Source organism: Lynx canadensis, chromosome B1, assembly GCF_007474595.2.
Source record: "Lynx canadensis isolate LIC74 chromosome B1, mLynCan4.pri.v2, whole genome shotgun sequence".
Classification (NCBI taxonomy): domain Eukaryota; kingdom Metazoa; phylum Chordata; class Mammalia; order Carnivora; family Felidae; genus Lynx; species Lynx canadensis.
The window spans coordinates 85,766,588-85,790,333 of record NC_044306.2 but is presented as its reverse complement, the minus strand read 5'-3'; the positions used below and the strand labels follow the sequence as shown (position 1 = coordinate 85,790,333).

The following is a 23,746-nucleotide window of genomic DNA, read 5'->3' as shown; positions in this document are numbered from 1 at the left end:
CACAACAATGAGAAAACATTAGTTGTAAAACAGAAGAAAACTAAATTTTATTGAACCTACAATTGTGTCATTGGCTCCTTATCATGACTTTGTGAGTTGGCACCATTACTTCCATTTTACAGATGGGAAAACCAAGGTTCAGAGAGGTTAAATAAGTGACTCAGAGTTCCACAGGTGCAAGTCTGAGGCCCAGACACCAGCTCCATAACTCCACCACCCACCATTCTATCCAACAAGAAGTTCTCTCCCATCTCTGGGTAGATCAGAGCATAGATTTTGGAAGTAGACACAATTTTATTCAAATTCATGTTCTTTGCCATTGCGAGTCTATGCAATTCAGTTGAGTCTTCTGAACCTCACTTTATTTCTCTGTAAATGAGACACCAAAACTGTCCTTGTAGAACTGTGGTTAGAACAAGATAGATGTATTAATATAAAGAACTGACAGTAGTCACTAATATTAAACATTGGCTTGATAATCTTTGCAGATTGCTAAAGAAAGAGTTATTTCCTAGCCTGACCTTCAAGAAGCCTTGTATGTCTATACTGAATTAACATCTGTTCCTCAACTAGAAATGGATCCTGCTGTTTGCTAGGCAGGACCCTCCCTCGGCCAGACCTCTGGGACTGGTAACAGACAGAACACAATGGAAACACAATGACCCTTCCATCTGAAGCAAACAGTCGCAACCTAAAAGGAAACCATGGACTCTGAGTTCCTGCCTGGAGGATGTCTAAATGAAAATGAGCAATGAGAATGACTGAGTCCCTCTCTCTCTCCCCTAATCCCCCTTTCTCCCACCTTTTGCAGGGGCTCTGACAGAATGAAATACTAAATATAGGGCAAACTAAAAAGGTGGCTCGGTACATCCCGGAGCCAACATTTTCCATTACCCAAAACAAGGGCAAAGCCTGGGTGTAACACTTCTTCCCAGGCATTGCACATTTCAGTTCCATGAAAAGAACTAATTCACTAACATAACGACAATACTTTTTCTAACAAATAGAATTTAGTGATGTGAGTGAGGGAGCCTAAGATTATCTCAATTTTCTAAAACCCATCCTTCCTTAAACAATAAACAAAATTATCCATCTCATTTACATCTCTTCTCCAACTCAATTTTTATCTGAATGTTTCTGTGAGCTGTTTCTAATTTTCCAACCTAATCTCTGATGTCTTTAGGAGCTGAGAAGCATTTTCAATGCAGGCACAGCATCCTCTTTTTGCTTCTTTGCTCCACTCCCCTGGCCTTGCTGATACCAGCTAAGAACTAGGTATTCGGCCCTTCATTTCATACCACTTCACCCCACCTGCATTCCAGTTCTCACCACACAGACTTGAGACAAGGAGAACAGCTCGGGAAAAGGAATGATGTGGGGACCAGTTTGTCTCAAGTTCCCAGTGCGTGTTCTCTGGCCTCTCCCACCCCCACCATCATTCCTGAGTGGACAAGAGCTCCCTTCCCCATGCTGGGCAGCCTCCTGTGATTCGTTCATCCCCTGTGTTGCTGGGAAGACAGGGACGATGGAGAACAAATAGAGATTTTACAGAGAGACCACAAGGGCCAGGCTCCATCAAGTTCAGAAGGCTCCTCCTTTCTAAATCCTCCAGAGAGAACTAGAAATATTTAAATGCTGAGGCTTAAAAAAAAGGGGGGGGGGGGCAACATAAAACAGTTTAGGCCTTAAGTCCTAAGTAAGGGATGGGATGATCTGAACGAATCTGCCTACCACAAGGAAATTTATTGAAACAAAAAGAAGGCATCGTTTCTAAAATCCAAACTCTACAGCGTCTGTTTTTCAGTAAGGGTATCCCATTGACATTATGCTCAAAAGTGCCCTTTAAATGTTTCTTATTTTCTGGGGTACTCATTTTCCTGGGATACAGAATGGGGCTCACTCCTGTTAGCCAGAGGACTGAGCATGATTCACACCTGAGGGTCCTTTCTGTGGTCAGAAATCTCCCCAAATCTCCAAACGCCTAAGGTGGTGCCTTGGAAGAGTGGGTTGGGGGAGAAAAGAGAAACTGATGGGATAGTAGCAGAAAGTTGTGGGGGGCGCTGAGACCAAGGGCTGGGTGAGAGATTTCTCAAACTGCTGAAGGAATACTTCCCCCAGATTCTGCTCTGCTCTCTGCCATGACCGCATCTGTCTGTCCCGGGTGCTTGTGTGTTGGGTGGGGCGGAGGTGTTCCCGTGGAGGAAAGAGGAGGGTGAGGAGGAAGAAGAGAAGAAGGAACCAGGACATGAAGTCAGTGTGAGTTGTTTGTTTGTTGGTGTCCTATGTTTGCTGAATGAGTGTCTCTCCAGGGGTCCTCTGATCATTAAAGAAGTCTCTATTCATGACAAGATTAATATCCAGGCAACACCTTCCTAACTCTTGTCAGAAAGCAGGCCCATGTTTTATAACCAAATTTGTGTTCCTCACAAAGTTTTAAAGTTTTGCCTAGCATAAAGGTCTAGAAAAGCCATTGTCACATGAGGAAAATGTTTACAAAATAACATTTCAGTCAGCTTCAGTGTAAAATATCCCATGTGAACTAATTATTAGCTGTAGTTTGAACATGCTAATTAAAACATAAGAAATGGTGAGTAGCAGTAGAGATAAACAGATATGAGATCTGAATCTGAGCTCCAACATACTGGGAAACCTTGGACAGGTTACTTAACCTCTCTGAGTTCTATGATTTGTAAAAGGGGCATAAAAATACAACCTGATTCTCAGGCTGGTGATCACTAATTCTCATAGGGCATGGAAAAGTCAAAGCACAATGCTCTGTATCATTATATATTTCCCTAGAATTTATTTTAAAAGTTGCAGAAATTATAAAGAGGCAGCCATTGGGTTGGGAGGCTCATGGCATGTATTGTTTGGCCTAAAGTGTATTTTGAAAATTAGGACAATTCAAATAAAATCAAGACCTCCAAGTTCTTGAACAATCAAAAGGTCTGGCAACAATGGTTCCTCATCTCCAGTGGCAAAGAGGCTGGCTCGCCACCAAGAGGGACCTTACCATCTAGTGCCCCGAGGCCACGTTTCCCCACTCCTTCACCCCCTCCCACTCGGTGTCTGTCTCACATGCAGTCATGTGTGCTTGTCACCCACTCTAGAGCATCTTCTTTAAAAATACACCGTTGGGGCACCTGGGTGGCTCACTCAGCCAAGCACCCGACTTTGGCTCCGGTCATGATCTCCTGATTTGTGAGTTTGAGCCCAGCATCGGGGCTCTACACTGACCGTGCGGAGCTTGCCTGGGATTCTCTCTCTCTCTGCCCCTCCCCCACTCACTCTTGTGCTCTCACTCCCTCACTCCAAATAAATAAATACATTAAAAAAAATAAAAATACACCATTATTCTACAGTTTGGCCTCTATACAGGAGACATGCTTTGGACAGCTTGATATTACAGAAAGCATACAGTTTCATAGTCAGATATGGATGCCAGTCTCAAATTCCACAGAGATTTCATGAAACCTGATGTCCCTCAGCTTCCTTATCAGCAAGATAAGGGAAAATAATTCCTGCCTCTTTGGGTTGTAGTACGGTAGCTGTTATTACCAATAGTAATGTTGGCAAAAGGAGGAAAAGAGCACATGTCTAAAGATCAGGCAAAATGTCCTAACGTTATATGTAACTAAGGTACCACTAACAACTGGTGATCACTAATTGAGAGGTCTGCATTACTTTTTGGAGGAAAGAACAACTTTTTAAAAATTAAACTTGGAATTAAAAGCTGTAGATTAGCAAAAAATGTCAAGCCCCAACTGTCTTCCTATTAGAGATGCATAATCAAGGGTTTACAAGTGAGATAATATGCTGTCTAGAGTTTGCCTGAAAATACTCCAGGAAAAAAAAAAGTGACTTAGATGAAAGAGATCAGAAAAATGTTGATAATTGTTGGGACTGGGTGATGAGTTAATGGAAATGCATCAGGTTATCCTCTGAGTGTCTACTGTGCTTGAAAATATCTATACATTAAAGATCAAGAAAGAAAAACATTCACACCAGTTGTTGATAACGTATCGCCAAGGCCGAGCATGATGCCTGGCAAAAGATAGGCACTTATAACATTATTTTTTAATGTTTATTTATTTTTGAGAGAGAGAGGTCAAGAGAGAGAGAGAGAGGTCAAGAGAGAGAGACCATGAATGGGGTAAGGGCAGAGAAAGAGGGAGACACAGTATCCGAAGCAGGCTCCAGGCTCTATGCTGTCAGCACAGAGCCCGACGTGGGGCTTGAACTCACCAACCGCAAGATCATGACCTGAGCCGAAGTTGGACTCTTAACTGACTGAGCCACCCAGGCACCCATAACATCTTTAAAGATTTTTTCAATAAATGGAGGGGCGCCTGGGTGGCTCAGTCAGTTAAGCGGTCGACTTCGTCTCAGGTCATGATCTCGCGGTCTGTGAGTTCTAGCCCCGTGTCAGGCTCTGTGCTGACAGCTCAGAGCCTGGAGCCTGCTTTGGATTCTGTGTCTCCCTCTCTCTGACCCTCCCCTGTTCATGCTCTGTCTCTCCCTGTCTCAAAAATAAATAAACGTTTAAAAAATAAATAAATAAATGGATCAATGGCGTTTCTTGTATCTCCTGGGTCTTCCCTCACTGACACAACTGTAGTATCTTCTTTGCTGGTCTATTCCTTCAGCTCTCCCCAGTTCAATTTATTGCATAGGGAGCAGAAATAATGTACTTAAAGAAAAACTCCCCTCAGCTTCCAAGGTGCTGTTGAGTGCCTTGCAAATCAATCAGTGCTTTCAAGACTCCCCGCGAACCAGTCTCTACTGGACCACTGACCTCATGTTCACCAGTATATTTACAATTCCATCTCCATTCTATCCAGACTAACCCCACTGGCCCAGGCTTTAATGCTAGGGAGTCACTTTCTAGCTGTGTGGCTTGGAAAACCTAGCTCAACCTCTCTCAACTTACAATTTTACCTTAAAATGGGTTAACTGGTACCTGGTGGGTTTGTCTATGAAGTATTCGTCACCCTGCCTCACACAGGGCAGGCTCTCAGTGAACGGTACCTTTTGTGGTCATCAGCAATAAGCCCAACACATAACTGCCTGTCCCGCGCAAACTTCTCCCTGTGTTTTAGTAGCCACATCCTTTTCTTTCCTTCTTTCCTTCTTTTCCTTCTTTCCTTCTTTTCTTTCTTTCCTTCTTTCTTTCTTTCTTTTTCTCTTTCTTTCTTTCTTTCTTTCTTTCTTTCTTTCTTTCTTTCTCTTTCCTTCCCTCTCTCTCTTTCTCTCTCTTTCTATATTTATTTATTTATTTTGGAGACAGCACAAGCAGGGGAGGGGCAGAGAGAGGGGGACAGAGGATGGGAAGTAGGTTCTGCGCTGACAGGGTGACAGCACAGAGCCCGATGTGGCGCTCGAACTCACAAACCTCGAGATCATGACCTAAGCCGAAGTCAGATGCTCAACCAACTGAGCCACTCAGGTGCCCTTAGCCACATCCTTTTCTATTAGCTAGCTTCTCTCAGATTAAACCCACCGGGTTGGGTCACGTTGAACATGAAGAAGCTCTGTGGTGGTCGTGCGCCTGCCGTAAGGTCCTGTATTCGTGTGTCCCTGTGCTTTCGAGGAGGGACATCTTGGTCTACGAATAAAACCTGAAGGCTAGGGCTTTGTCTTTTACTTCTGTGTAACCCTGCAAAACTGCAGAGCCTCACACACAGGGCCCACCCAGAAGAAAACTGTCTACACAATTCCTTCAGAGAGGGTCTTGGGAGAACTTATAATGAACAAGAATTGCTCCATGAGGTATTTATGAATAAAGTTATCTCTACTCATCAGGAGAAATTTCAACAATATCAAACCAACCTCCAGCAACCTGGATTAGGCCTTGATGGAATCTTAAAGCTGAAGGTACTTTCAGTATTCCTCCTACCTTTCCATTTTACTGGCTAATTATCCTGAAGCACAGAGATAAATGTGTTGCATGCCTTAGAAAACTGGTGTCCTGCCTGAGTTCAAACCAGGTTATAACCAGCTTCTGAGACTAGTGGCCCCATTCTGCATCTAGGGCAGTGATGCTCAGCCCTCCCCGGGCACTGGAACCCTCTGGGCGACTTTCAAAAAATACTTAGTTTGTAGGCCTCATGACGGAGATACAGATTTAACTGGTCTGGGTTGGAGCCTGGGAATTTATGTTTTTAAAAGCTTGACATGGAAAAAAGTTGTAAGTGGTTTTAACGCACAGGTAAGATTGAGAACCACCAATCTAATGGTTAGGAGGGGAAAAGGGAGATGGGCAAGAGTTTGTGGTGGTCTCTTTAGGCTGATTTGTAAGGCACTGGGGAGCCATTGGAAACTTATGAGTGGTGCAGTGACATGAAAAACGAAAAACAAAAAACCAGTCATTATGCATCAAAAGACCAGGTAATACAGGCATTGGCATAAATAAAAGGGGCTGTCTGTCCAGGCAGAGGAAGGAAACTGCTGCTGTCTCCTGCGACAGGATGTTTGGCAGCCAAAGGGCCACCATTAGCGATCAGCCAGACAGGATGTAAATGGAAACCAGCCCTTGGTCTTGTCTCCATTCTCTTTTCTTTCCCATTAAAAATGGGTCAAGTGCTGACCTCAGCATGATGTTAGCTTATCTGCTGTGAAGAATAAAGCTAAGTTTCCACATACTAAGCTTTATTACTCTGGTCCAGAATTTTCTTAACAATAAAGGTTTCAGGGGATGCCTTTTAGAAAAACAACTCACAGCTATAATAATAACTATTGCCTTTAATTACATGGGCTCTTTTTCTAGAAAAATAATCATCCAAAATTTCCAACAGAGTATTATCCCAAAGTCCTGAGGCAGTGATGTTTTTTTATTTCATTATGATAATAACCAGTTTTGGAGAGACTGAAGTGAAATACTCATCCTTAATCTCTACTAGCAGAAATATAAATCAAGTCAATCTTCATGGAAATTGGACAGTGTATGCTATGAGCTTGGAAATAATTCATACTTTTTGATCTATTGCTATAGATCTATTCCTCAGAAAGGACTCTAAGAAAATAATCAGAGATGTGATATTTGCATACAAGTTTATCACACAATATAGGATATATCGTATGTGTGAATATATATAAATAAAGAGTGCTGTCTTTATTGGTCACACTGTCTAAATACCTGGACAAAGAAAGGAATCAGAAGTCACCGGAGGCTAATTTGGAGTTCTCCTGTTACAGTTCTCTGTTTTCTGCAAACTCTTCATATATGTATGTAATAGCATAGAAGTTTGCCATAAAATATTGAAAATTTGGAAGCAACCAAAGTAAATGTACAATGAAAGTGACCAGTTAAATAAATTTTGGTACCTCATTAAACAAAATATTAAGAATCTATTAAAATTATGACTTTAAATAATAATATATTAGAGAGTGCTCATGATATATTTTAAGTGAAAAATGGGATGTTACAAAGCACTTTTTAGTAGAGACTTTTTTTTTAAGTGCGTATTACAAATATAAAAATCTACTTGAGGGAAATATAGTAAATATAGCTGATAGAATATAGTTTATTTTTCCATAGTTTCTACATTTTTAAAAATAAACGTGCATTACTTTAATGATTCTAAAAGACACAAAAAATGTTTTGTTCTCAACACATATTGAGTGTCAATGAAGTTTTTTAAAAATAACAAATTACCAGTCTTGTCCCCTTTATGAGTGAAAGGGCATATGTTTCTGAAAAGATTTCTGGATCTATACCAATTATGTTTTAAAGTACCAAATTTTTTATTCTCTTCAAGAGAGGCTTTCTGACCTCAGCTTGTCCCTTGCTATTTGTCCCTTAATCCAGGCTGTTACTAGTTGTAATGCTGAAAATCATAGTCATACATTCCCAAGATATCCGTGAGTACTGTGCTCAGCAGAATATTCATGCTCTTTCTTAATGATCATCTCTATAAAATTTGCACAGCCAAGGATCAGGAAATGAAGAAACCATTAGGTATTATGGGCACTGAGTCACTGGGGATCCACAAACCACCAAACACTACGAAGCACATAACACTGGTTCCTGCACTCCTAGAAGCTCATTAGTTCTATTCTGAGATTCAGGGCCAGATCCAGGGTCCTCATGAACCAAAAAGCATCCTCCCCAGCCAGGTCAAGCTATTTGAGAGAAATACCAGGACTCTGGTTCATCTCTAGGATGGTACAGGCTATTCCATGTGTCTTGAACTGAAGAGAATTGGCTTGTTCTCGTTAGAGAAGACCTGAGAGTCTTGGCATGAGAATAGAGAGTTCATCAGTGTGTGCAGGTTGACTTTAGCATGCTTGCTCTCGAAGCCCCTCCTCAAGACACCCAGAGCTGAATCTGAGCTGCTACTTTGATCAGGCTTCAGGGTGGGCATGGCAAAGAACCAGGGGGCAAGAGCTTGTCATGCCATCTGCTCTATGGCATTAGAGCCAGCAGGGGCCATGGCCCCGTTCAGTCCCTATCTCTGAAAGTCAAAGCCGTCAGCTGGAAGGCAGCTGCTTGCTTTGGCAATTAGTTCTCAGAAGGTGAAAGGAAGCACGTATATCTGTGGTTAGCAATGGAAGTGGGTGCCACACATCAGTGTCCCCCTCTGCACTCTCAGAGCACTGTACCACTCAGGTAGGGAACGAGACCCACCTCATAGGAAGTTCTGATGAGTCTGAAGATGTCCACTTCAGGGTAGGGTTCCACGTCATCACTGAGCAGGGAGTGGAGGTGAGGGATGGGAGGCAGAGTGCTGTCTTTATTGGTCACACTGTCTAAATACCTGGACAAAGAAAGGAATCAGAAGTCACCGGAGGCTAATTTGGAGTTCTCCTATTACAGTTCTCTGTTTTCTGCAAACTCTTCATTTTAAAGCATACTTTAAAATTTATACTTCATCTTAAGTATTTCCTTAAGAACAGAATAAAGTCTTCCTAACTTTTAAAGATGCAGCCTATGAAAATGAATCCTCAGCCACAGACAGAAGTGGGCATTATGCTGCACTGAGCCAAGTAAGACTCACGAAACCAAGGGGAAAGAGAGAAGGCAAGTTCAGAGAAGGAACCGGAGGGGTTTTCAAAGTGAGGCTTGGTCTGTTACCTTCCCAAAACGGTCATGGCCTCCCCGTCGTCCTTGCAGCTCAACAGTTTGTCCACATTTGCATCCAGCACGGCCAGGGCCAACTGGAATATCACCTTGATTCCTTCATAGAAGAAACAGTCCACAACCACAACCGCACTCTCAAAGGGCATCACGCTGAGAAAGAGCGTGAGGAACCAAGACAGGGAGATGGTAGAAATCACGCCCAGGTCCTGCATGCAGTCGTAGAGCTGCGGGACATAGTCTCGCGCCAGTTCCTCGAAGACACCCTGGTCAACCAGCGCGCCTGCAGCGGAGGTGGGCACAAAGGGTCGCAGGTGAACCCACTGCACCTTCTCACCCAAGAACCCAATCAAATGACTTGACTAAAATAATCCAGCTCACAATTGCTGCGGGGACGGAACTCAGCTCCCTTCTCTAACTGTTCTCTGCTACCATGTTACCAGGTACTAAGTTATTAGACCAAGGTGTCAACATAGCTCAGTCAGCAGATTAGTTCTGGGTGTTTCTTCTCTTTCCAGAGTCTTCCTGTCCTGCTTCCCTACCACAAAAGGGCAGTAACACAATGGTAAGTGTTGTTGGATAAGTCAGTTTAGAAAGTTTTCATGATATATAATTGTTCGGTTAGGCATGAAATGTATATCTAAGTAGCTCCGTTTCCTGGCAAACTCATTTAAAAAACAAGTTGCTTTGGGGCGCCTGGGTGGCTCAGTCGGTTGAGCGTCCGTCCGACTTCGGCTCAGGTCATGATCTTGCCATTCCTGAGTTCGAGCCTCGTGTAAGGCTCTGTGCTGACAGCTAGGAGCCTGGAGCCTGTTTCAGATTCTGTGTCTCCCTCTCTCTCTGCCCCTCCCTCACTCACACTCTGTCTCTCTCCATCTCTGAAAAATGAATAAACCTTAAAAAAAATTTTTTTAAATAAAAAAATTAAAAAAATAAAAAAACAAAATGCTTTTCTGGATGCACAGTCCCCACAAATGAGTTGTTGATTTTAGTGAGAGGTTATTTTTTTAAGTTTATTTGAGAGAGGCGGCGGGGGGGGGGGGGGCGGAGCACAGTGGGGAGGGGCAGAGAGAGGGGGAAACAGAGAATCCCCAGAAGGCTCCTCACTGTCAGCACAGAGCCCAACATAGGGCTCTGTCCCATGAACCATGAGATCATGACCTGGGCTGAAATCCAGAGTCAGTAGCTTAACCCACTGAGCCACCCAGGTGCCCCTTAAATGAGTGTTTTTTAAGCTCAATAGCATTCTAGGAGCACCTGGCTTGCTTATTGGTAAAGCATGTTGATCTTGGAGCTGTAAGTTCGATCCTAACACTGGGTGTACAGATTACTTAAAAAAAAAAAAAAAAATCTAAAAAAAAGCATTCCAGTTGTACACACTCATGATCAACTTACTGGCGTTTCTGGAGAATTTTTCCAATGAATCAAAATCAATGAATCAGTATGAAAAGGTTTAGAAATGAAGAGCACATAAGGCATACAATTTACTACACTAGCAACAAAAAGCTTGTCCTGCTAAAGGGAATGTCTAACACGTGAGAGGATTATAAGGAGTAACAGTAATAATTTGTTTAAATGCTTACAGTCATTGTTTGCTTTGCCATGAAACCAGTTCTGAAAAAAACTGCAGCAACTTAGTTTTGCGTACATTTTTATATGATCTTTTTTCTTTTTTTTGCATATTTCTGTTCTCCACAGATGGCATCCTTTTCATGAAAACATTTTTTGCCAAATCTTTTCAGGTTGATTGACAGCTGACATGTTTGGTGCAGTTCACACATGCCACAGAGTGACACCCACATCAAATGTTTTCTAAAATAATTCCTGTAACAGTGATACATGCATATTCTCTTACGCTCCACGGGGCTCCTTTGTGTACAATCTTATATTAATTCAAGCCCTCTCACTCCCATTTTGGGAAACTGGAGTTGTCTAAAATTCTTTTGGCTAATGGTGACTGGAAATGGTGTTCTAGCCGGTATCTTGGCTCTAGAAACACCTTCGTGGGAGCCGTGGGTCAAAATGTTAACTACATCCCGCACATACCAACAACTCTGGTGTTGTAGTAATCGGGAAGCATGCGTTCACACAAAGCCACTAGCAGCCAGAAAGCTTCCTCCTCTTTGGCATAAAGCAGCAGCACTGATGTGACAATATTCATGGCCTAAAGGCATGAAAAAGGCTGTTGTCAAATGTATTTTAAATACATCATACACGTTAGCATAAGAAATCTTGCTGACCTAAAGAAAATTACTGAGTTTGTCTCACAGGGCCAGCAAACTTTTTCAGCAAAAGGCCAGATAATAAACATTTAAAGGCTCTGCAAGCTAGACACACATATTATTCCAAAGTTTTGTTTTGCTTATATTATTTAGAACACTTTAAAAATGTACAAACCTTTAGTCCTTGATCTGGTAACCGTTAAAGGTCTTTATGAACACTAATATTCACCAAGGACTGAGCCCCTGCACACAGGCAAGCCCTTATGCAAAAACTTTGCCCAAAGGCTGTTTGACAAAGCTTGTTAACCTGTGAAAACTCAGTGTTTTCAATCCTTAATTCATGAGGTAAATGTTTCCTTTTTAATGTTCCATAATGGTTTCTATAACCAAGTACACATGGCCTGAGGCTCTCCTCTGAGAACAATAAAACCTTTCAAATTTGGCGTCCTCACCCACTATTTCCATCTGGATAAGGACGGTAGTGATATGTAACAGTGATTTAGACTCCAAAGGAACCTACTTTATTAAAAGATATTATCACATAGCTCATAACCACTCAAGGCTCAACTATTTTAATAGTCCTCTTAATTAAAAAGAGGAAGATCAAAAGATAAATATGAATTCTGTAATTGTAGAAGCCAACTAAGTCCGGTACATCTTTTGATCTACAAACCAGTAATCGTTCATCAGACTTCTACAACATGCATACCAAAAAAGGAATTTGGGTCTAATAGGCTTTTTCTTGTAAGTCTTAATATTTTCCCAAGTGAAATCACTATTAAAACTTCACTTGAGAATTAACCTGACGATTCTAGTACATCACGGTTGGTTCCTTAGGCATTTAGTCAAGGTAAGTCTGAGGGTCTGCTTTATAACAGGCTCTAGACTAAGTATTGGGGGATGGGTAGGAGGGGAGGACACAGCGGTGACAAGTTTCACAGGGCTTAAATGTTGATGTCAGAGAGACAGAATAAAGATGTAAACATTAATTAACCAATTTGGGAGTATATTTAAATGAAGTGCTATCAAAACGGTAAAGTAATGCGGTACAGGAAGACCTGTATTGTGTGTGTGTGTGTGTGTGTGTGTGTGTGTGTGTGTGTGTAGAGGAATTAAGCCTACTTTAGCATTTATCTATTTATGTATTTTTGTGTTAAGCAGTCATTTAGTAAAAAATACATTATACCATCTTTCTGGATTTGGGGCAAGTTTGAAGTATTTGTCAACATATTAAAGGTTGTATTTGGTTATGATTTCTTTTCACATCTTTTTGGAGTACCGTTGACACAGGTTTATACATTATGTTATGTTCACAAGTGTAGTTGCCATCTGTCCCTACAGATACATTGATACATTGCTATTACAATATTACTGACTACATTCCTTACGCTGTGTCTTTTATTCCTGTGGCTTATTCATTCCATAACTGGAAGCCTCTATCTCCCACAAAAATACGGAACGCTTCATAAATTTGTGTGTCATCCATGCGATAGGCCATGCAAATCTTCTCTGTATCACTCCAATTTTAGTATATGTGCTGTCAAAGCAAGCCCAGATTTGCTTTAGCTTTTAGCCGGATGGTCAGGGAAGGCCTCTCTGAATATATGGCCTTTAAGTCTAAAGTCATATAATCTTTTCAAATTGTGGTATATGTCCTAGTACAAGAGATAATTTTAGTTGGTATGGGGGCAACATTTTTTAAATAGAGGATTAGACATTTATTTTAGTGTGTATTAAAATATAATCATAGCATAAAAGAGTTCTATTCTCAAGGACGTTATTACCTAGGATGCAAAGTAGGAGCACTGTGGAACCGAGAATCCAGAATCACAGGCCTGGTGCTCAGGCATGCTCTCTTTTACCTCAGGGAGGGATGAGGGGTGGCTCAGAGAGTAATCAGAAGCGACTTTCCAAGGTCACCTAGCTACATGGTGTTGGATCCAGAAAGGGCATCCTTATCTCCTGGCTCCTCTGCTCAGTGGAGTGGCCTCAACTCAGGGAGATTTTGCTCCCCAGGGGGTATTCAGCAATGCGTAAAGACATTTTGGTTGTCCCAACTAGGGGGTTCTACTAGCATTTAGTGGGTGGATGTGATTAAATGTGTTATTAAACAGGAATGTTATTAAACATCCTACATCCTACAAAGCACAAACAAAGAATTATCCAGTCCACAATGTCTACAGTGCTGAGGCCAAGAAACTTAGGTGCAGGGATGGTTCTAGAAGTTAACCATTCTTCTTTCTTCTTCTCACTTACTTACTGGTTAATAAACAATTAAAAAAAAAAAAACTAAACCATCTGTGTCATTTACCTGGCAATATCCTATATTAGGATTTCGAAAAGCGTAAGCTGTTAAGACTCTCCGTAGAGCAGCAATGCCCATCTCATTCTGGAAAGCTGGATGTTCTGGAAGGGAGCGGTGTAAATCCCTCTCGATCTCCTCCGTGGCGAGATTATACTTGCCCATGGACTTCTCCACTAGATCTTCATAGTACCCAGGGTGTGTGGCCTTCTCATTGATTGCACCTAGGAAATACCCAACAGATACAACGTCCAAAAGTGCAAGCCCTGCCCTCGGTCTGCAGACATGGCTTCCCAACTGAACCCCTTCACGTTCCTCACCGCTCCAAGGACACTTCCGAAATAACAATGACGTCCCACAGACGTGGGCTCAAAGAGCTCCCGAGGCAGGGGCTTGCAAGCGAAAAATCTGTGTTCCACAGAACTTCCAAGAACAATCCTGGGGAGCCACTTAGGGGAAGAGTAAGCCGAAGCCTCCCCGTCTCAGCCCTCCCTCAACCAGAGCAGCTTTGCTGGTACTTTATTGGGGTTTTCCTTAAGATTTCACTTGAAAAGGGAAGTTTTGTCTCTCAAAACGAGTCCACACGCTGCTTGCTGAAGCATAAGCGTTGAAGAGTCCAAACAGCCATACTGAAGAGTAGGAGGAGGTGCTACAGCACGTGGAGGGGTTTGGAGAAGTGCAGGGGGGTGGGTGGGGTGGGCATTCCTAGCAGTGAGCCACCCTCATGGGTGGGAGTTTCCCAGGTGGTTGGGATGAGGATGAAGAAATGAGTTGAGGATCACTGGTTTGAGATCCTTGCATTTTAAGATTCTTAAAGACAGAAAGCCCTATATGAGAATATCTAAATCAAAATCTACTTAAATACAACTTAGGTAATTATAAATTCCCTCTCTCTCTCTCTCTCTCTACACACACACACACACACACACACACACATGCACATGTTAAACACACATACACACACTACAACACAGGACAGACTGATCTGTATTTCATTGATTAGAAATTAGAGCCCTTGGGATGGCCTGGGCCTTGTCAATGACAGTCACCCGGGGAGACAGGCTTCCCACTCACACTTACCCTGGATAAGGCAGTCTGGTTGACAGCAACTTAACACTGGCTTTTGCTTTGTTCTCAAGGGAGATTTGCAAAGATATCTTACCCTCTGGCCTGCACTTCACTTCACAGGATACACTGAGCCAGGTCCTGGTACAATGGCCCTGAGAGTCACGAGGAGCAGGGCGGCACCCAGGCAAGGCTCCCCTACCAGAAGCTGGGCTCTCCCCATGGGTGGGCTGGCTTCACATGCACCCCACCTCCAGGGAGCTGGATGGAAACAGGGGCTGCTGTCTACCCAACAGAGGCAGCAGGGAGCCCGCTCCACCCTCGGGCCTCCATCACCATTAAAGAAAACACTGGATCTAACTCTAGATGCGTCTCTGCAACTGTGCTTGTGTACCACTGTGTACTGTTTCTTGGTGCTGACTTTGAGCTTTGTTTTCATCCAAAATGTGGCTGTAAGTAACTTCTGATTTGAACGAGGATGAAAAAGAAATTTTGTATTTACAATGTCAACGATCTGAATCAAGTTGTGGAGGTGACTAGTTCACCAGACACAAGGAAGACAGAAAACCGGACAGGAAGGCTCTTCTTGGTCTGGATTTGTGTAATCAGAGATCATTTGACTCAAATTTGGATTTCTTTTTTTTTTTCTTTTAATTTTTTTAACATTTATTTATTATTGAGAGACAGAGAGACACAGAGCATGAGCAGGGGAGGGGCCAAGAGATGGAGAGACACAGAATCTGAAGCAGGCTTCAGTCTCCGAGCTGTCAGCACAGAGCCCGACGTGGGGCTCGAACCCACAAACCGTGAGATCATGACCTGAGCCAAAGTCGGACGCTTAACCGCTGAGCTACCCAGGCGCCCCTCAAATTTGGATTTCTAAATGAGGAGCTAAGGCTGGTCTACTGAAGGACAACGAAAAAGCCATATGAACGAGGATAGAACAAACTAGTTTTACATGAAACACATAAAGCCAATTATTTTTCAGGATTCTATCCCCCAACTGCTGAGATGTTAATACATCTCATTACGGGCAATTACCATTTGTATTTACTTTTAGAAAGAGCTACAACCTGTTTGTTTGTTTATTTAAGGCTGTCCTGTAAGTCTGGTAACTTTTCTTCTAATTTTAATGTTATTTTTAAAATAAAAGGTTTTGATAATGGCACTCGTGTCAGACCATCTTAGTTTCATATACAAATATTCAAATAAGCTTATTTAAAACAATTACATTTCAGGCCTCTAACCAGGTAAAGCACCTGATTTACAAAGAGTGGTGACCACAAAAAAACGCCCTGGATGTTCATGACAGAACAGACCCCTAGATGCTTTCGGCTGGGAGGAAGGTATGACAGGCCTAGCTGAAGAACCTCTGGTCTCCAGCAGGGCTCAAAGGTCTGACCCCACAGGGCTGTGTCTGGGCAGGAGCCTGGAGGGGGACCCAAAGGTCCATGACAACCCCCTTCTGTCCTTCCTGGCATCTCCAGCTTGGAGTGTAAGTGTGACCTGGGTGGGCCTTCAGTTCTAGTGCACGTTCTGGCCTTCCCTTCACATCTCCATGTGATAACCAGCAAATGCAGGAGGTGGCAGAAACCAAGCACGAGGCTTTCTCATTCCTCCCTCTCCCCACCTTAATGAGGGCTCTGAGCGTGTGCCACACTTACCCATTTTCAACGAAGTGGACACAGCTGGGAAAGGAACAAGGACTTCAAAAATCACGAAGAATCATACTCTTACCCTTCAGGATCTCTCTTCTTCTAAATAGCATTAGTGAAGTGATGGAAGAGGTTATGCGGATTTGGGGGATGGGGGCTTCAATATCTGGGCAGGTGTATATGCGTCCTGTGTTTTTATCGAGGGACTTCAACACTTTGGGAAGGAAAGGGGATTTAGTGCTGAACTGGAGGACTGCATATTTGAAAAGAGCCCAGGTGCATGAGGGAAGGCAGAAGGGGCGCGCTGAGGTCCTGCACACCCTGGGGCCAGTACGCCTCGCCCCCCACGCCTGTCCATACCTGACAGTAGCAGCCAGAGGTCCCCCCGCATGCTCTCCGGGATGCCCTTCAACACCAGCTCCCGGGTCTTTTCTGTGCGGTACATGCAGATCCCTTGCCCATACTCGGCAAAGTGAATCTTCCAAGCTTGCTCCTTCAAAAACTCTTTGGCCTGAAAGGGATAATGAAACATGACTATGTGCCAAAGCATGTCGGGGACAGACAGGAGAAGTTGGATGGAAGGTCAGAACATCTCCCCTGGTGAATGGAGTGGTTCAGTTCTGGACAGAACTCAGGAGAACAAAGAACTCAGATTCTCTGCAGTCCTTCCCTAATTGGACACCTGAACCACAGCCTCTGGTCCTGCCTCGAAGCTTTCTAGACCAGAATCAGAATTCCACTTACGTGAAACAGGTCAGCAGAATGCGAATTGTCTTTATGGCTTTATATGTACACCTCCGAGTGAAAGTGAGCTGACGTTTTTTAAACATGGGCTGAGAGATTACGTACTTATTTGTTGGCTGACTTAAACACTCAAGACGAGATAAAAACAAATGTCACCTGTAACTCTACAACTCATCTCCTTCTTTGAAGAAGCTGTTCTACAATCGAATGAGAGATTTAGATAAAAATCTGCTGCGCTTCTAGGAAAATGTTTCTTTACGGAAATATTTATCAGTTTACTTAGATTACAAGTATTTTTAAATGTTATTGCTCTAATATAGAAAAGTTTCAGGCAAGGGCAGGAGGCACCCACCAACTTCGGGTTGAATTCCTCGGGGGACCGCCGCCGATACATGGTCATCAGGGTCTGCGTGGCTGTGGGAACGCTGTTGCCGTTCAGGTTGAACTGGCGCTCTCCATCGGCCTCGGAGCTCGTGCTTCTCTGAGGGCTGGAGGAGACAAGGCTGCTGGGCCGAGAATACACCTGCCGATGCAGAGAGGGACAGACAATGAAAGGGACAGACGTAGAAGCTACTTCTTCAGTGTCCTCTGTACAGACACCAACAGCTACATCATGGTTCCCAAAATGGTTCTTGCTGTGTGAAGACGCAGGAGGAAGGCAGTAAGGCAGCATTTTGGCGGGGATTAGCAGGTTTGTGGGTCACAGAACACAGAGCTTCAGTGCTGAAAACACGTTTCATCTAATTTCCGATGCATTTTTGCAACAAACTGGTTGACCGTTAGCCTCCGATTAGCATGCAGGCAAAGCATGATGGGGCTGAATCAACTGCTTATTGACAGAGGGACCGCCTCCTCATGCCCACATGAGCTCAGACCGGGTAGACAGGGGCAGGGATGTTCCTTGTGAGGTCACCATCTTTACAATTATGTTTTAGCTGCCAATTTCCCTGGATGTTGGTCCAGGGCCTAATTCAAAAGGGACACAATAGGTATTTTTTATCAGAATAAAATCATCATCATGATGTTGCATTTCAGATTTGAGACTTTATTTAGTGACCTCTGTGCATTCCCGATAATGTCACTATATGGACCAGAGCCACTTGCTGTGTAAACAAGACACATCACTCAATGATTTCTTCAACTATAAAATAGGCAGGTTAGACCAGATGATCTACAAGGCTGTCCAGCTCTGGGATCCCAAATACAAACTCCATGGGATTCAAATGAGTTATTGCTCAGATACTTCCCTGGGCATCAGGGGAGGAGCCTTATCTTAGCACAGCTGCAGAGCTTGCAGATCAAACAGAACAGATGAGGAAGGGAACATTCTGGGGCAGAGTAGGACGAAGGCAAATACCCTCAGGCATCTCCCACAGACCTCATCATCTGAACTGTTGTAGCTGCCTGCAAACTCTTTGTCCGAGTAGATTTTGGAGGTCGTCTGTTGCAGGAAATCAGAGATCCTCTGCACTAGAAAGTCTCTATCTTTCAAATTGGCAAATAGGAAGGTCATCCTGTTCCTGGTGCTGATGGATAAAGGGCTGGGGAGTACGCTGGAGCTGTCTGCCTTTTCCACAATTGTCACCTGAAAAGAAACATGAAACATGAAACAAAGCATTACTTTCCAGGGATCACCCAGCAGTAGCCTCTGAGCAGCACGAAACAAGGAACACAACACTTCATATTCTGGAGGAACCACCTGTATTTTACTGAGGCAGAATGAGAGTCTTTGACTCTGTTCCAGTAAAATAAAATAGTTCATAACAAATCAAACTGGAGCTCTTATCAGAAGCTGGAATTGTCTTGCTGGTCTTTCCAAATCAGCAGTTCTACACTGGGAGTGATTTTGTTATCTGGGAGACATTTGGCAACATCTAGAGGCATTTCCGGTTGCCACAGTGGAGGGTACCAGTGGCATCTAACAGGTAGAAGTCAGGGATGCCGCTAAACACCCTGCAGTGCACAGGGCAGCTGGCCCCCAACAGAGCTTGGCCCTTTCGACGCCGTGGGCCAGGCGTCGATAGGGCCAAGCTTTAGAAGACGTGTTGCAAAGAAACTCCTTGATTTTCATTAAAATTTAACGAAGCCATAAAGGAGCCGACTTCTGGCTGCTGCATCATCCATAAGAGACAGAAACAACCCGTGATACTTGTGCTTTTTTGCCAAGATTAATGTTGGGATGGCTTTCAAAATGCTGCCAACCTTTCAAACATCTCATTGGAATTCCAGAGCTTTGCATCCCTCCTCTCTTTCCACTTGAAACTTTTAAAGGCTCCATTCTGAACAGACATGATGTAAACAGCTTAACTGCAACCCTATCTGCCTGCACTGGCTGACTCTGTGTGTGTGTGCGCATGTGTGTGGTGAAATGAATCTACCACATCAGGAGACAAGTAGGAAAGAAGGACATCTGTTTTAGCTCTGAACTGAAGACATGCATTTGGTGCCTTATAATAGGATTTCCCTCACCTGGAAAGTAAGACAAATGCATTAAAATATTTTTCTTTAGGGGCACCTGGGTGGCTCAGTCAGTTAAGCGTCCGACTTTGGCTCAGGTCATGATCTCACAGTTTGTGAGTTTGAGCCCTGCGTCAGGCTCTCCGCTGTCCGCACAGAGCCTGCTTCGGATCCTTTGTCCTCCTCCACTCTGCCCCTTCCTCGCTCACATGCAGCATGCTCTCTCTCCCTCAAAAGTAAACATTAAACATTTTTTTCTGGGGCACCTGGGTGGCTCAGCCGACTTCGGCTCACGTCATGATCTCATGGCTCGAGGGTTTGAGCCCTGCATCAGGCTCTGTGCAGACAGCTCAGAGACTGGAGCCTGCTTCGGATTCTGTGTCTCCCCCTCTCTCTCTGTCCCACCCCCACTCGGGCTCTCTCTCTCAAAAATAAACATTAATTTTGTTAAAAAACTATTTTTCTTTAGCACATTAGGGAAAAAGATCTCAAAGCGAGCCCTAGATATACGGTTTATTTACAGCAGCTCTGACTATAATACTTAAAGTTCAATTTCGCTTCCCCTCTTCACTTCCACCTGTGAGCAGTCTAGACAGGTTCAACTGTAACTTCTTTATCAACATTTTCATGTTAAATACATTCTCCCCAAAGCAGAACTTTAAAATCTTTTCCCCCGTCAAGGCTAAGAAACCTGCTGCAGTTGCCTGAAAAGCTGCACCACCCCAAGTGCAAAATGGGTACAACTCCAGGGAGGGAAAACTGCAGAACCTGACTTCTACTCTCAGATTTTATAAATACATATAGTTGGATATATACTTATATATTTTAAAGGAATCCCAAATACATGGAGTTGCACATAAAGTGTTTTTTTTTTTCCTAATGCAAAAAACCTGCAGAAATGGGAAAAACAATTTCTTTACCATGAGAAGGATTTTCCCATGGCACTTAAAACATGTTAAATAATACCTATTTTTAAAAGACCTATAAAAACTCCTTTTCTCATAAATTTTTTTCTGATTCTTTGGGTCACCAGATGTCTCAGACTAAATGACACATGCCAAGGGAAATAAAGGTTCAAGTTCCATACCTAAAACCTAGATAGCCATGTGAATCTTGATGAAGTCAAAGTGGAAAGACCTTTAGCTAGATGAACACAGAAACAACCAGGAAGCTCCCACATAAAACATATGAATACTCACATGCACTACAAAATATTTTTTGCTGACAAATGATTTCTGGTAGAATCCTATCCCATAAGCTTTGCGACAAAGGAAAGGGTAACAGCTACATTTTAGTATTCTAGTTTAATGAGACACGTTTGTCTTACCAATTGGGTTATAAAATAGACTGGAATTTAATCAAAGCTTCATGTTTAATATATACTATTTAAAAGGTAATTTATAATTAAAAAAAGGGAGACTTCATCTGGAATCTCCATCTAATGAGGAACCTAATTGGTTCACTCTACCTTCCTGCTTTGCTGCCTCAGTCATTTCTTCAAAATCTGTAGTAACATGATTCCATGATTCTGTGTCAATTTGGTCTACCTTAAGTCTGTATGTCAAATATATGTTAACAATATTCAGTCAATATTTTGGCTTATTTTTAAAAAATCAAATGGAACAATAATTCCTAGTTTATACAATCCTAAAAGTTTCCATTTCAAGCAGGATGTAATGTTCCCATGGAGACTGCTGCTCATAGATCAGCTTAACTCAGTTCTGTCTGCTCAGACAGACCCCATGTACGTGGTAGAGGGTGGAGGGTAGGGGGCCCACGCCATCATTTTTCTGTCATTAAGGTTACCTAAAGGTAGTAAAAATTACATTAAGTCCTTTGCTTCTCCCACTAGTCAGGATTGGGGTCTATCATTATTCTATCTTGGAGATTCATCAGGTTAAGGGGAAGGTCACTGCTGTTTCATTGAGCTAGTTCTTTAAAGTTGCATCCACCAACCACAACGTGCTTTATTCCTCAATGCTACGCCCACTGTCGCTCCTCCTCCAATTTACCCTGAAATATAACTGAAGTATCTCTGCTCCACCACCTGTTAGGGAAAACAAGCAAACAGAAGATGGGCTGAGAATATCAATCCCCATTCTCTCAGGTGCCCTGAACTCTCACTATTGTACTGTATATTGCACTGAAGGGTAAACAGAGCCAGCTGGAGGTGGTGAACAGGAGAGCGGACATATTGACAGCAGCTTATGACCTCCTCCACTGCCTCCTCCTCTGGATAAACAGAGCGATGACTCCCTCAGATTCACAACTACACATCCTTAATCCTGGAATGGGTTTCTTTCTTGAAGAAGGAACCTGCTGGTGCAGGTAACTTGCTTGTAGGTAGTACTTGAGGAAGAAAATTAAGTTTAATGACAGCCTATGGCAAAGAAGGTACATTTACTGGGAAATGTTATGAAATCCATTCCAGGGCCAAGTGTCAGTACTTGTTGAATTATCTGTCTCAGAATTGCCCCCATAACATATCCTGGCCTCAAAAAGTGTTATAATACCAGTTAGCTCATATTATGAGAAGAACTAGATTTGACAACTGCCTAACATTTTGCATTCTTTTTGATCCACCAATTCAGCTTTTAGGAATTTATAATTCATACTTTAAGGAAAATTATACACATGATTGGGAGACAATGAAAACAATACAAGGGTCCAACCACAGGGAACTGAGCAAATAAGCTTTATATATACATTTAATGGAATAATATGCAGTTGTTAAAAATTACACTGTAAAAGAGTAATAATATGGGGAAAAGTTTAATATATACTCAGTATTAAGGGAAATAGGTAAAAAATAAAAATTCTCTATGTTTTATGCCTTAATAATATAAATGACATATACACAGCAAAGTACAGAAAAAGCCTGGGAAGCCGTACAGCAGATTAATAGTGGCTATCTTTGACGGATAGAACTAAGGGTGAATTTTGTTTTCTTTTTGTATATACTTTCACAAATTTTCTGTGATGATAGTGAATTATTCTTTTTTAAAATGTTTTTTGGTTGTTTTTTTGTTACTGTTTTTATTTGTTTTTGAGAGAGAGAGAGAGAGAGAGAGAGAGAGCAAGCACGGGAGGGGCAGAGAGAGAGGGAGACACAGAATCCGAAGCAGGCTCCAGGTTCTGAGCTGTCAGCACAGAGCCTGATGTGGGGCTTGAACTCACAGACCGGGAGATCATGACTTGAGCCGAAGTCAAACACTTAACTGACTGAGCCACCCAGGCATCCCGTGAATTATTCTTAAAACAAGAAGAAAAAAAAAAAAACCCAGAAAATAAATCTGCTTACATAATTTTTTTTTTTTTTTTTAAGAAAAGAAGGCAGAGGGAAACTTGAATCCTTTACTCTAGGGAATCTCAAAGGGTGAATCTTAATTATATAATCAAAGCTTCTAACCACCTTAACTTCTAGAAAAGCAACAGGGCGTGTTGAAGTTGTTACCAGGACAACTTTAAGACTGTAAGAGGGGTGCCTGGGTGGCTTGGTCGGTTAAGCGTCCGACTTCTGCTCAGGTCATGATCTCACGGTCTGTGAGTTCCAGCCCCGCATCAGGCTCTCTGCTGACCGCTCAGAGCCTGGAGCCTGTTTCAGATTCTGTGTCTCCCTCTCTCTCTGCCCCTCCCCTGTTCATGCTCTGTCTCTCTCTGTCTCAAAAATAAATAAACGTTAAAAAAAAAAAAATTAAAAAAAAAAAAGACTGTAAGACTTCCAGCCTCCAACAGCCTAACATGGAGTTCCTTCTTAACTCCAAACCTCCTGGCAAGATTTCCATACAAGTACCAGAACAATCTACCTCCGTGAAGACATGACAGGACCCACCTCCTCCCCAGATACAGTAAGAATGTGTAGAGAGTAAGAATGCACAATGCCTTCACTGTGCATGAGGACCAGCCTGGGACTTTATTAAAATACAGATTCCTAAACCTGCAGAGATTCAGATGTAGGGCGGGTTCAGGAATCTGCCTCTGTGGCCAGCAACTGCGGAGATTCTACTGTGGGCAATTGACAGATCAGAAGTGAACACTTGGCTTTCTGATTCACAATCTAGACAATCTAGACCGTTTCCTTGTGACCAAGCTGCTCTCAGGCTGTGAGCAGGTTGTAGTAACTACATTTCGTTCCTATATCTGATGCTTTGACATCCTGGGCCTTGCTAGCCCTGGGAGGATCATCTTCCCAGAGTTAGCAAGCTCCAAGGGATAATAAAAGACT

At 42.8% G+C, this 23,746-nt stretch overlaps 1 protein-coding gene and 1 non-coding gene across 2 annotated transcripts in view; both read right to left on the bottom strand.

Moving 5' to 3' along the window:
• Positions 1-23,746, bottom strand: part of TBC1D9 (TBC1 domain family member 9) — a 114,348-nt gene that overhangs the window by 18,767 nt on the left and 71,835 nt on the right. The window contains exons 7-13 of the mRNA XM_030313021.1: positions 18,443-18,649; positions 17,417-17,587; positions 16,681-16,831; positions 13,610-13,824; positions 11,123-11,240; positions 9,074-9,359; positions 8,627-8,756 (exon numbers count right to left, since the gene is read on the bottom strand). Of these exons, the coding sequence (XP_030168881.1) occupies positions 8,627-8,756; positions 9,074-9,359; positions 11,123-11,240; positions 13,610-13,824; positions 16,681-16,831; positions 17,417-17,587; positions 18,443-18,649 (1,278 nt within the window). The remainder of the gene's footprint in view (positions 1-8,626; positions 8,757-9,073; positions 9,360-11,122; positions 11,241-13,609; positions 13,825-16,680; positions 16,832-17,416; positions 17,588-18,442; positions 18,650-23,746) is intronic.
• Positions 12,746-12,847, bottom strand: LOC115513162. The gene has a single exon (XR_003968585.1). It is a non-coding gene; the product is annotated as a U6 spliceosomal RNA (small nuclear RNA).